This window comes from Urocampus carinirostris, chromosome 13 (genome assembly GCF_059441175.1).
Source record: "Urocampus carinirostris isolate Australia breed hairy pipefish chromosome 13, RoL_Ucar_1.0, whole genome shotgun sequence".
NCBI lineage: Eukaryota > Metazoa > Chordata > Actinopteri > Syngnathiformes > Syngnathidae > Urocampus > Urocampus carinirostris.
Window position 1 is genome coordinate 33,334,719 of NC_142361.1, and position 13,083 is coordinate 33,347,801.

Sequence of the window (13,083 nt, forward strand, 5' to 3'; positions counted from 1 at the left end):
GGGAAAAAGAAGAAAAAGTTTGTGTTGCATTTAAATAATTTCCAATGATACCAAGTGAATCTTGTTGCCAACATTGTACTTCCACAAAAAATGTGATTAAGTACAGTTGTGTATCGTGCAACCGACTAAATAAGCCCCCAAAAATGTTAATATTATGCGACAAAATATACCAGGGAAAAAAACAGAAAATCTTGTGAAAGAATTGTTGTAAAAACAAACGACGTTTGTAGGCCGTACAACCTTTGCAATAATACATGAGTCAATTCATTCAAAAGAGAAAAATCATTTTGCATTGCTGAAAACTCAGCAAAATGTAACTTGATGTCAAGTTTTGGACATGTTTGATAATGACTCAGTTGCCACACTTGGGATTGCCGTTGCTCACTGTTGTTTCAAGCGTTGCTCACCGACTTTGTGTGAACGCTCAATGGGAGTACGAACTCTGTATATTGTCAATCGTGCACAGTTATACCAGTGTCTGAAATTTCACCTTTTTCAAGAAAAAACAAACAAACGTTTTCTTGGTTTTTTTGTTCAAATGAAACGTTTTATCCGATTTCGAAATCTTCGTTCGTTTTGGGAAATTCGGTTCGTTTGGGAATTTGCATACTCGGCCGCCAATCGGAAGCCCGCATCGAATAACTTCGTGTTTCCGGACTTTCCCGAGCGTTATTTGCATATCGTTCTCGAAAGTAGACGCACAGAAAACACAAGAAAATGGAGAAGTGGTTAGGAAATGTTAAGATTTGTCAATTTAATAGCGCTCTTACTCGTGGTATCGCGGTAAGACGTTTTGAATGGTAGATGGTCTGCATTTCTATAGCGCTTTTCAAGTCAATGAAGACCTCCCAAAGCGCTTTACAATGTGCTTCACACTTACCCATTCACACACACACTCACACACCAATAGGGAGTCAGCCTCCAAACATTTTGAGGATAATCAAGATGCTAAATGGTAAATGGTCTGCATTTCTATTGCGCTTTTCAAGTCAATGAAGACCTCCCAAAGCTTTTTACAATGTGCTTCACACTTACCCATTCACACACACACTCACACACCAATAGGGAGTCAGCCTCCAAACATTTTGAGGATAATCAAGATGCTAAATGGTAAATGGTCTGCATTTCTATAGCGCTTTTCAAGTCAATGAAGACCTCCCAAAGCGCTTTACAATGTGCTTCACACTTACCCATTCACACACACACTCACACACCAATAGGGAGTCAGACTCCAAACGTTTTGAGGATAATCAAGATGCTAAATGGTAAATGGTCTGCATTTCAATAGCGCTTTTCAAGTCAATGAAGACCTCCCAAAGCGCTTTACAATGTGCTTCACACTTACCCATTCACACACACACTCACACACCAATAGGGAGTCAGCCTCCAAACATTTTGAGGATAATCAAGATGCTAAATGGTAAATGGTCTGCATTTCTATTGCGCTTTTCAAGTCAATGAAGACCTCCCAAAGCTTTTTACAATGTGCTTCACACTTACCCATTCACACACACACTCACACACCAATAGGGAGTCAGCCTCCAAACATTTTGAGGATAATCAAGATGCTAAATGGTAAATGGTCTGCATTTCTATAGCGCTTTTCAAGTCAATGAAGACCTCCCAAAGCGCTTTACAATGTGCTTCACACTTATCTATTCACACACACACACAAATAGCGGCCATGCAGCCATACAAGGCGCCGACCTGCTTATTGGGGGCATTAGGGATTCAGTGTCTTGCCCAAGGACACTTCGACATTTAACACGGAGGAGCCGAGAATCGAACCTGCGATCCCTTGATCCCAAGACGAGCGCTCTACCTCCTGAGCTAATGCCGCCCTATTTTCTCTTTTTTGTACAGTTTTGTGTGTTTCAGCTATTTTTTCTTAGTCCTTTGTTTCTTGTCAGATTTTGGCAGTGTCTTGTTTAATTTGTGTCTATATTTTGGTCAATTTTTCTTTCTTGGGGTAAGTTTTGTGTATTTTTTTGTAATTTCTTGTCATATTTTGGTAATTCTCTTGTCATTTTTTGGTCATTCTTTATTCAATGTTTCTGAGGTTAGTTTTGTGCTGTTTTGGTCGTTACTTGTCAAATGTTGGTTATTTCCTTGGCAATTTTTGATTGTTTTTTAGTCAGTTTTGAAAGTTTTTTTTAAGGTAATTTTTGAGTGGTTGGGGGGGGGGGGGGTCATATACAATCATATTCCTGAATGTTTCTTGTCTAAATATATTTAAAAGAGCGGAATCCATGAAAAAAAACAATGCATATTGATCGGTCACAAAGACAAAAGCATCGCGAAAGGAACCGTCTCTCGATTGGTAAAAAGCCGACTGAAATAGCCGTTTCGTTAACGAACGAGCCATCGTTAGAACTCTGCTTTTAGCGACATAGCTATGCGGGGCTAGGGTTAGCTTTCCCCTGCTAGCCTCTCTGCGACACGACTGCAAAGCGTTAGAAAAGCGCAACCGGTGAAACAGCAGCAAAACTTTACTCGCGCGACCTCGATACGAAAAAGAGAAAGGGAAACTGTAATAAAATGGAAGTGATAATAATAATAATAATAATAATTTCCTTTGTATTGTCATTCTTTGTAACAATGTACACAGAACGAAATGTCGATACACCTGACCCGTTGTAGCGAGCCGATGCAGCCGCAGCCAACAGAGGGCGCCGCCATTTTACCAATGTTATAAGTCTTAGGTATGTTGTAGGTAGTAGAAATAAGGCGCATCGCTTACCATCTCTGGCATCCACCCTCTTTGACAGCGACTCTCCTGTCTGGACGTTTTCCATTATGAGACGTCATTACGCACGCACTATATTTGGTTTTGCTAATTGTTGATCGCCATGTTGTATTGAATGGAGCCGTGTTCTCGTTAGCTTGCATTTGAGGAATAACTATGCTTGAAGGTTGAACCACAATGTCCTGCTTATCTTCTCACGCATCAGGAAACTGCACACTCCGACATATCCTTAAGCCAAAACCTCAGCTCCAGAAGAAAGATTCAAAAGAAGCAAACAAAATCGATGACGCTACAAAACGTAAACGTTCATTAATAAGAATCGTGGAAAGGGGAGTTCACGTGGCTTGTAGCAGACGACGCTACGTAAACATTACATGAATAAAGATGAGTAAATACAGGTATATACTGATGGCAGATGGAAAATAGTGATGTCATATACATGCAATGAATGTTAAAGGTATATTTATAATCAACTTAGTTTTAAAGTATTGTTCTGTTATATATTCTGATTATCAATCCTTAATACTTTGGCAACTTTATGGCTGGGCAGGCAACTTTTTCAAGTAAAACGCTTGCTTTATTCAAATTTCGAAATCTTCGTTCGGTTTGGTAATTTCGGAATTTTCGGTTCGTTTGGCAATTTGCATACTCGGCAGCCAATCAGAAGCCCGCGTCGAAATACTTTCCCAGGCGTTATAAGGTCCTACGTTTGCATATCATTATCTAAAGTAGACGCACAGAGAACACAAGAAGAAGTGGTTAGGAATCAAAGCCAAAACCTCAGCCCCAGAAGAAAGATTCAAAAGAAGCTAACAAAATTGATGACGCTACAAAACGTAAACGTACATTAAAAAGAATCGTGGAAAGAGGAGTTCACGTGGCTTGTAGCAGACGACGTAACGCATATCATTTTCTAAAGTAGACGCACAGAGAACACAAGATATAAAACCTCAGCCCCAGAAGAAAGATTCAAAAGAAGCTAACAAAATGGATGACGCTACAAAACGTAAACGTACATTAAAAACAATCGTGGAAAGAGGAGTTCATGTGGCTTGTAGCAGACGACGTAACGCATATCATTTTCTAAAGTAGACGCACAGAGAACACAAGATATAAAACCTCAGCCCCAGAAGAATGATTCAAAAGAAGCTAACAAAATGGATGACGCTACAAAACGTAAACGTACATTAAAAAGAATCGTGGAAAGAGGAGTTCACGTGGCTTGTAGCAGACGACGTAACGCATATCATTTTCTAAAGTAGATGCACAGAGAACACAAGATATAAAACCTCAGCCCCAGAAGAAAGATTCAAAAGAAGCTAACAAAATTGATGACGCTACAAAACGTAAACGTACATTAAAAACAATCGTGGAAAGAGGAGTTCACGTGGCTTGTAGCAGACGACGTAACGCATATCATTTTCTAAAGTAGACGCACCGAGAACACAAGATATAAAACCTCAGCCCCAGAAGAACGATTCAAAAGAAGCTAACAAAATTGATGACGCTACAAAATGTAAACGTACATTAAAAAGTAGCTAACAGTCTAATAAACTTAATTTAATCATCGGGCAGTGGGCAGGGGACACCCTGGACTGGTTGCCAGCCAATCGCAGGGCACACGGGGACAGACAACTCACTCGCTCAGTCACACCTAGGGACAATTTGGACCGGCCAATCCACCTGAAATGCATGTTTTTGGAATGTGGGAGAACATACAAACTCCGCACAGTAAGGCCGGAAGCTGGATTCGAACCCACTCAGGAGGTTCCCACGACCTCAGAACAGAATGAAAGGGAGAAAGAAAGAATAATGAGAAATATAAAGAGTTGGCGAGAGAGAAAGAAAACTGAGAAATTGATAAAGAGAAAGAAAATGTGTGAGTGAGAAAAGAAAGGAGATAAGATGAGAGAAAAAAGAAAAGAAAGAAAAAATATACAAGAACAGTTTCTTTGCGAGTAGTGCCTGGCTTGGGCAACATCAAGTGGTATTTTATGTAAATTGAAAAGAAAGCTCTTTGATATGCTTCGGGCAGTCTACAGAGAGAGCTGCTAAGGAGATCAAAAGAGATCAAAGCCAGCAGAATAGCTAATGTTGTGACTCATTTCATCTGCAGAAACTGTAAAAAAAACAAAAACCTCAAAGCGCCTCATCCGTTAGCACTGGCATGCTAACTATTGCTAAGAATAAAACTTTTTGGCTATCTTCTCCCAGCTCAGCGACTCTTCCCTCCATGATCAAATGCGTGGAGGAGAACAACGGTGTGGACAAACGCATCAGCCGCTTCATCCTCCCCATCGGCGCCACCGTCAACATGGACGGAGCCGCCATTTTCCAGTGCGTCGCTGCCGTTTTCATCGCTCAGCTCAACAACACCGATCTCAACGCCGGACAGATCTTCACCATCTTGTGAGTTACGGCCATGCGTCTCGCTTCAAAGTGTGAGTAGGATTTTGTAATGGATGCGAATGTTTTTGGTTGCCAGGGTGACGGCCACAGCTTCCAGTGTGGGGGCTGCCGGTATCCCAGCAGGGGGCATCATCACCATTGCGATTATTCTAGAGGCCATCGGGCTGCCCACCAATGATCTGTCGCTTATGTTAGCGGTGGACTGGATCGTGTGAGTAGATTTTCCGGATCCTCATTTGTATATTGGCTCGTCCGGAAGAGCGCACTTTTTGCTATTACCGTATTTTCGCCGAAAAAGAACTGCACTCGTATGGCCGCAATCCATTAACCCCAATCCTGGTCACATGATGATGAATCGGCGTTTATTTATATATTTTTCTCCATTCCTGCACCGGGCAAAAATAATGCGATCATGGCGCTTTCTTTGCTACTACCGTATTTTCGCCGCAAAAGAAGTGCACTCGAATGGCCGCAATCCATTAACCCCAATCCTGGTCACATGATGATGAATCGGCGTTTATATCTTTTTCTCCATTCCTGCACCGGGTAAAAATAATGCGATCATGGCGCTTTCTTTGCTACTACCGTATTTTTGCCGAAAAAGAACTGCACTCGAATGGCCGCATTCCATTAACACCAATCCTATATAACTGCGAGCAAGGATGGGCAGAAACCACCAGAGCTACAGTTACTAATGAAAAGGCATTCAGTTATATCTCAGGATCACACCATGGTTAGTCATGGTGCCAGAAACGTTAGAGGGTGGAAAAAACAGAAAATCGTCCTGGAAGATTCAAACAAATCCAAAAAAACACGATAAGGAAAACAATTTTTTTTTTTTTTCATGATGATGAATCGGCGTTTATTTAAATCTTTCAGGACGACTTTTGTTTTTCTCCATTCCTGCACCGGGTAAAAATATTGCGATCATGGCGCTTTCTTTGCTATTACCGTATTTTTGCCGAAAAAGAACTGCACTCGTATGGCCGCAATCCATTAACCCCAATCCTATATAACTGCGAGCAAGGATAGGCAGAAAGCACTATTGTGGGAAAGCGTGCCATTCTGGCCCAACTTAAATCATATGCATTGTTGTGGCCATGATCCGTTATCCCCTGTGGACTACTGCTGAGTGCAGGGGCCAATAGAGTGCATTTTTGGGGCCGCCCTAAATTTGCTTTACTGGCTGTGATCTATTACTCCCAGTTGACTCTTGCTGTGAGGGGGAGCTGAGAGCAAATTTGTGTCTTGGTGGCAGTTCTTTCTGTTCCTTTTGCCTAAAATGAACAGCACCCATGTGGGACTGATCCATTATCCTCGGTCGACTGTTGCTGTGAGTAGGGGGCAGCAGAACGCATGTTAAATATAGGGGGGGGGTGCTACGTCGGAGAGTTCTACATATAGTGGGAACATTAAAGAAGAAGCCTGTCAGTGGCATTGAACATGTTCACCAGAACGCTGTGATTACACGTGTTTGGTACCATGAATGCAATTTTTGGGGACAAATGTCAGGTTATCTGCTGGTTTAAGCAACTTTTCCATTCTTAAAGGGGAAGTCCACCCCCAAATACTCTTGACTATGTACTGTTGACTAGGCGAGCTTGTCTCCAGTAACCGCAATAAAAGGGATAACCGTAGTATAGCATAGCACAGTACAGAGCAATGTTCCCTGTCATTTTCCTTACGGGTCTGAGCGTTCACACAAAGTCGGTGAGCAACGCTTGAAACAACAGTGAGCAACGGCAATCCCGAGTGTGGCAACTAAGTCATTATCAAACATGTCCAAAACTTGACATCAAGTTACATTTTGCTGAGTTTCCGGCAATGCAAAAAAAATTTTCACTTTTGAATGAATTGACTCATGTATTATTGGTTGTACGGCCTACAAACGTCGTTTGTTTTTACGACAATTCTTTCACAAGATTTTCTTTTTATTTTTTTTCTTTCTGGTATCTTTTGTCGCATAATTTTATCATTTTTGGGGGCTTATTTCGTCGGTTGCACGATACAGAGCTGTATTTAATCACATTTTTTAAGTGGAAGTACAATGTTGGCAACAAGATTGACTTGGTATAATTGGAAATTATTTGAATGCAACACAAACTTTTTGTTCTTTTCCCTGTTTTTTTTTTCTATTTTTTTTTTAATTCCGTTTATTTTTTCCTAGCTGTTACTTTTTTGTTTTTGTTCTCTATTTACTTTTTTCCTTTGTTTCTTTCTTTTCTTTTTTTCTGTTTTTTTTCTGAATTTTTCCTTCTTTTTTCTCTTCCTTTTGTTAATTTTTTCTCAGCTTTTCACTACTTTTTCATTTTAGTATTTTTTTCTTTTTCGTTCTATTTCCCCCCCCTCTTCTTTTAAGTCATTTTCTGCACAATTTTACATAATATTTGGTCGTGTAGGGATTGAAGAACCAAAAACAACCTGAAGAGCCGTTTGGGACCCGAAAGAGCCGGTTATCTTTAGTGAGCTGAGCCGAAGAAGCCGGTTCTCGGAAAACTCTACTGACTTTACTCAACTTCGTTCTACTTCGACCTTGACTTCAAAATACCGCATTTAGAACACAGCGTCAGGGGAACCCGTGTATTTTTACCTTAATGCCCTGTAACTTTGACTTAATTCGCTTCTTAATTCGCAATTTCGAGCCCGGATTTTTGTTAGCTGGCTAGATTTTCTTGTGCGCGGAAAAGCTCTGGGCAGTGCGCAATTGCGCACACACGCAGCTTAGAGGGAACATTGGCACGGAGTAGTATGGTACATTTTCCAGAAAGAGGAGAATGTTATACCAGATCTGGTATTTGTATATACGACTACTCGACAGTTTAGTGTTTGTAGCAGGCTGAGAACTGTGGTGTAAAACATCCTTACCTTAAACCAGGGGTGTCAAACTCATTTGAACCGGGGGGCCACACGATTGAACAAACATTCTCTCGGGGGCCGGACTAGTAGATTAGATGAAAGAGAGAAATGGAGAAAGAGAGAAAGAGAAGAGAGAGGGAGAGAGAATGTGAGAAACAAAAAAGATATAAAGACAAATAGTGAGAGAGGGGGAAAGAAAGAGAGACAGAAAGATATCCAAAGAGAAATAGAAAGAGGAAAGGAGAGAAAAGAGAAGGAGAGAAAGAGAGAATGGGAGAAGGAGAGAAGGGGAAAGCAGGAGAGAGCAAAAGAGAGAAAATGGAAGAGAGAGCAAAAGAAGGCAAAAAGACACACAGAGAGAAAGAGACAAAGAGAAACAAATAAGACACAGAAAGTGAAAGAGAGAGAGACACAGAGAGTGAGAGAAAAGGGGAGGGAGAGAGAGAGAGAGAGGGAGAGGGGGAGAGAGAGGGAGAGGGGGAGAGAGAGAGAGAGAGCGAGGAATACAGGGTACACCGTCTTTGTGAGACGGAACCAGGTAAAAAAACACAGAGAGAGAAAGAGACAAAAAGAAGTAAGAGAGACAGAGAGAGAGAGAGAGAGAGACAGAGAGAGAGCGAGAGAAAGAGAGGGAGAGAGAGAGAGCAATACAGGGTACACCGTCTTTGTGAGACGGAACCAGGTATAAAAACACAGAGAGAGAAAGAGACAAAAAGAAGTAAGAGAGACAGAGAGAGAGAGAGAGAGACAGAGAGAGAGCGAGAGAAAGAGAGGGAGAGAGAGAGAGCAATACAGGGTACACCGTCTTTGTGAGACGGAACCAGGTAAAAAAACACAGAGAGAGAAAGAGACAAAGAGGAGAGAGAGAGAGAGAGAGAGAGAGAGAGAGAGGGTACACCATCTTTGTGAGAGGCACCTGAGTTTGGCAACATCAAGTGGACACATTTAGACCCGCAGCTCGTTTTTCTCTTGTGCTTCCCTCAGCGTTATCTGGCGGGCCGGATTCCATCCCTTAGCGGGCCTGATCTGGCCCCCCGGGCTGCCTCTTTGACACCCCTGCCCTAAACCCTAAGTACGAAGGAATCCTTAGTACACTTTTCAGTTGTTTTTCCACAATCTGTGTGAATAGTCGCCATCGAGTCAAAACAAGATTGAGGTTGAAGTGGAAAAGGTTCCAAAACATTACCATGGGAAGGAGTTTAGTTTCTGGCCCCGGAGATAAATCTCTAACCTCGCTCAGTAGGAGGTAGCGGCAGGTTAAACATTAACTCCATGAAATGTATACCTCCGTTGCGTCACCCATTCGGTGGGAAAAAACACTGCTTTTGTTTATGGAAACGGTCAAGGAATTGACTGCAAAGTGGATCATTAACACAAGGTTCGTACGGGTGCTTGAAATCCTTGAAAATGCTTCCGTTTCAACGCTGTGTTTTCAAGGTCAAGCGATTGCTTGAGAATGCTTGAATTTTTTGTCATTGACGTGTTTCCTGGCAGTTTGACTTTATAGACCACGCCTTAAATCGCAGGTGCCAAACAGGCGGCCCGCGGGCCGGATCGGGCCCCGCTAAGGGATGGAATCCGGCCCGCGAGACAACACTCGGAGAAGGGCGAGAGAAAAACAAGCTGCAGGTTGAAATATGTCAACTTGATGTTGCCAAAGCCAGGTGTCTCGAACAAAGACGGTGTACCCTGTATTCCTCTCTCTCTCTCTCTCTCTCTCTCTCTCTTTCTTTCTTTCTTTCTTTCTTTCTTTCTTTCTTTCTTTCTTTCTCTCTTTCTTTCTTTCTTTCTCTCTCTCTCTCTTTCTATCTTTTCCACCTCTTTTCTCCCACTCTGTCTGTGTCTCTTTCACTCACTGTGTCTCTTTTTCTCTTCCTTTGTTGCTCTTTGTCTCTTTCTCTCTCTTTTAACCTCTTTTGCTCTAACTTCCCTTTTTCCTTTTCTCTTTCTCTCTTCATACCCTTTGTGCTTTCTTTTTCCTTTTCTCTCCTTCTGTCTTTCTATTTCTCTTTGGATTTCTTTCTTCCTCTCCCTTTCTTTTCCCCCTTTCTCACGACTTTTTATCTTTTGTCTTATCTCGTGTAGTGGGGCACACGAATAAATACTGTATTCGTTTCCAGTTTTATCCACTAGTATTTTGCAGTATATAAGGCCCAGTTTCAAATTTTTGGCCAATTTAGAGTTTTGAGGTCCGCCTTATAGCCTGGAAAATAAAATGGTGGTCTAGTGGTTAGATTTACATGCTCCGAGTACCGCAACCCGGGTTCGTTTTCCGTTGCATACAATGTTTTGAAATTTTGGTCAGCGATGGTTTTCGAATGATCAATCATGGCAGAAATTCAGTAGTATACCGTAAAACCTCGTGTAGTAGGGTACACAAATAAATACTGTATTCGTTTCCAGTTTTATCCACTAGTATTTTGCAGCATATGAGGCCCAATTTCCGATTTCTGGCCAATTTAGGGTTTTTAGGTTCGCCTTATAGCCTGGAAAATAAAATGGTGGTCTAGTGGTTAGGTTTACGTGCTCCGAGTACCGCAACCCGGGTTCGTTTTCCGTTGCATACAATGTTTTTACATTTTGGTCAGCGATGTTTTTCATTCATGGCACGAATTTAGTAGCATACCGTAAAACCTCGTGTAGTAGGGCACACGAATAAATACGGTTTTCGTTTTCAGTTTTAGCCAACAGTATTTTGCAGCATATAAGGCCCAGTTTCAAATTTTTGGCCAATTTAGAGAGTTTTTAGGGTTCCCCTTATAATCTGGAAAATAAAACGGTGGTCTAGTGGTTAGGTTTACGTGCTCTGAATACCGCAACCCGGGTTCGTTTTCCGTTGCATACAATGTTTTGAAATCTTGGTCAGCGATGGTTTTCGAATGACCAATCATGGCACGAATTCAGTAGTATACCGTAAAACCTCGTGTAGTAGGGTACACAAATAAATACTGTATTCGTTTCCAGTTTTATCCACTAGTATTTTGCAGCATATGAGGCCCAATTTCCGATTTCTGGCCAATTTAGGGTTTTTAGGTTCGCCTTATAGCCTGGAAAATAAAATGGTGGTCTAGTGGTTAGGTTTACGTGCTCCGAGTACCACAACCCGGGTTCGTTTTCCGTTGCATACAATGTTTTGAAATCTTGGTCAGCGATGGTTTTCGAATGACCAATCATGGCACGAATTCAGTAGTATACCGTAAAACCTCGTGTAGTAGGGTACACAAATAAATACTGTATTCGTTTCCAGTTTTATCCACTAGTATTTTGCAGCATATGAGGCCCAATTTCCGATTTCTGGCCAATTTAGGGTTTTTAGGTTCGCCTTATAGCCTGGAAAATAAAACGGTGGTCTAGTGGTTAGGTTTACGTGCTCCGAGTACCACAACCCGGGTTCGTTTTCCGTTGCATACAATGTTTTGAAATCTTGGTCAGCGATGGTTTTCGAATGACCAATCATGGCACGAATTCAGTAGTATACCGTAAAACCTCGTGTAGTAGGGTACACAAATAAATACTGTATTCGTTTCCAGTTTTATCCACTAGTATTTTGCAGCATATGAGGCCCAATTTCCGATTTCTGGCCAATTTAGGGTTTTTAGGTTCGCCTTATAGCCTGGAAACTAAAATCTTTGACAAAATCTGACTCGTCGCCTCTGTGGAATTGCCCCGCAGTGACCGCACCACCACGGTGGTCAACGTGGAAGGTGACGCCCTGGGTGCAGGAATCCTGCATCACATCAACCAGCAGGAGGCGAAAAAGCAGTCGCAGCGGGACGGGATGGAAAAAGGAGGCGAGCTTTCGGAGGTACGCGTGGAAACGCTGGCTAACGTCCAGGCGGAGGAGGAGACCTCGCCTCTCGTCACGCACAAAACCCGGGCTTCGGACGCTACCCCCGGAAGCCGTCGAGTCGGTCCTGTGAACTTTGGAAAATCTTTTGTATTCATTGTCAAAACCTGCTGTTCCTCTGAAGCTGTGAGTAGTTAATCACCTAAAAAGAGGTACTTTTTTACTATTAGACCTGAAAGCCGGATGATAGGTACGCAAAATTTGATTTGTCGTTCGTGTGAAGTTACCAAAAGACCTCAAATTATACGTGAGACTGATCCTGGTGGGGAAATAAATATATAAATAGATAAATACTTCAAATATATACCACACGAATAAATGAACGCGTTCATAAAATACATACGACCTAAACGTATGACAAACATTTAATTCATTCACATACCGTAAAATCCCGACTATAGAGCGCACCTGATTATAAGCCGCACCCACCACATTACCGATTTTGTTCATACATAAGCCGCACCTGTATATTAGCCCACATTGGAAAAAACGCAACACACATACGGAATTTTTTTAAAGAAATTAACCCATACCCGATACATTCCAAAAAACACAGCCGGCAAAATGAACGGAAAATGATACCGGTACTTATTATTTAATGCAGACCTGCAGAGTCCGGAGATAAGAGGACCATGGTTGCACATTATTATTGAACACAACGACTTCGGTGAGCTACTCCGGCTATATATTTTCCCAGTATCTTGTTTTCAGAGTGATTTCGATGTTTCTGTGATGGGTCTTTTTTTAAATTAAACCCAATTCCAAGTGTTTATTGTCATATGCACAGTAAAGTTGCGAGCGAAAAAGAAAATAGAAACTAAGGAATGGTTGGCATTCCTTGAATCCCAAGACTTTCGAATGATATTTGGAACGATGCATTTGTGTGACATCGTACGGACACCGCATTGAAAGTAATCCAAGGAAAAAAGTGTATATTTCCAAAGGTAAGGGTGGGAAAATATATATCCACTATTGTCGGCCGCGTCCACAAACACGTCTCACCTTTACTCCACTTCCCGTCAGCCCGCGTTTGCCCCGCCCCTTCTTTCTCATTTGCTCGTGCAAAACATCAGAATAAGTTTCTAAAATAAATACATTACAAAAATATGCAGTTGCAAATACATATTATACATAATTACACATATTTACAAAGAAAGACGTTACACCGAGAGAGTTTTCAAAGCTTTAATTATAATATTATAACTTTCATCCCAAACCGTGCCTG

The 13,083-nt window shown here is 41.7% G+C and overlaps 1 protein-coding gene across 1 annotated transcript in view; it reads left to right on the top strand.

Moving 5' to 3' along the window:
- slc1a4 (solute carrier family 1 member 4) overlaps positions 1-12,471 on the top strand; it is a 36,091-nt gene extending 23,620 nt beyond the window's left edge. Inside the window, 4 exon segments of the mRNA XM_088351709.1 lie at positions 4,961-5,155; positions 5,232-5,366; positions 11,684-11,903; positions 11,905-12,471. Coding sequence (XP_088207835.1) covers positions 4,961-5,155; positions 5,232-5,366; positions 11,684-11,903; positions 11,905-11,931 — 577 coding nt within the window. The 3' untranslated portion in view covers positions 11,932-12,471.
- The last annotated feature ends 612 nt before the right edge of the window (positions 12,472-13,083 follow it).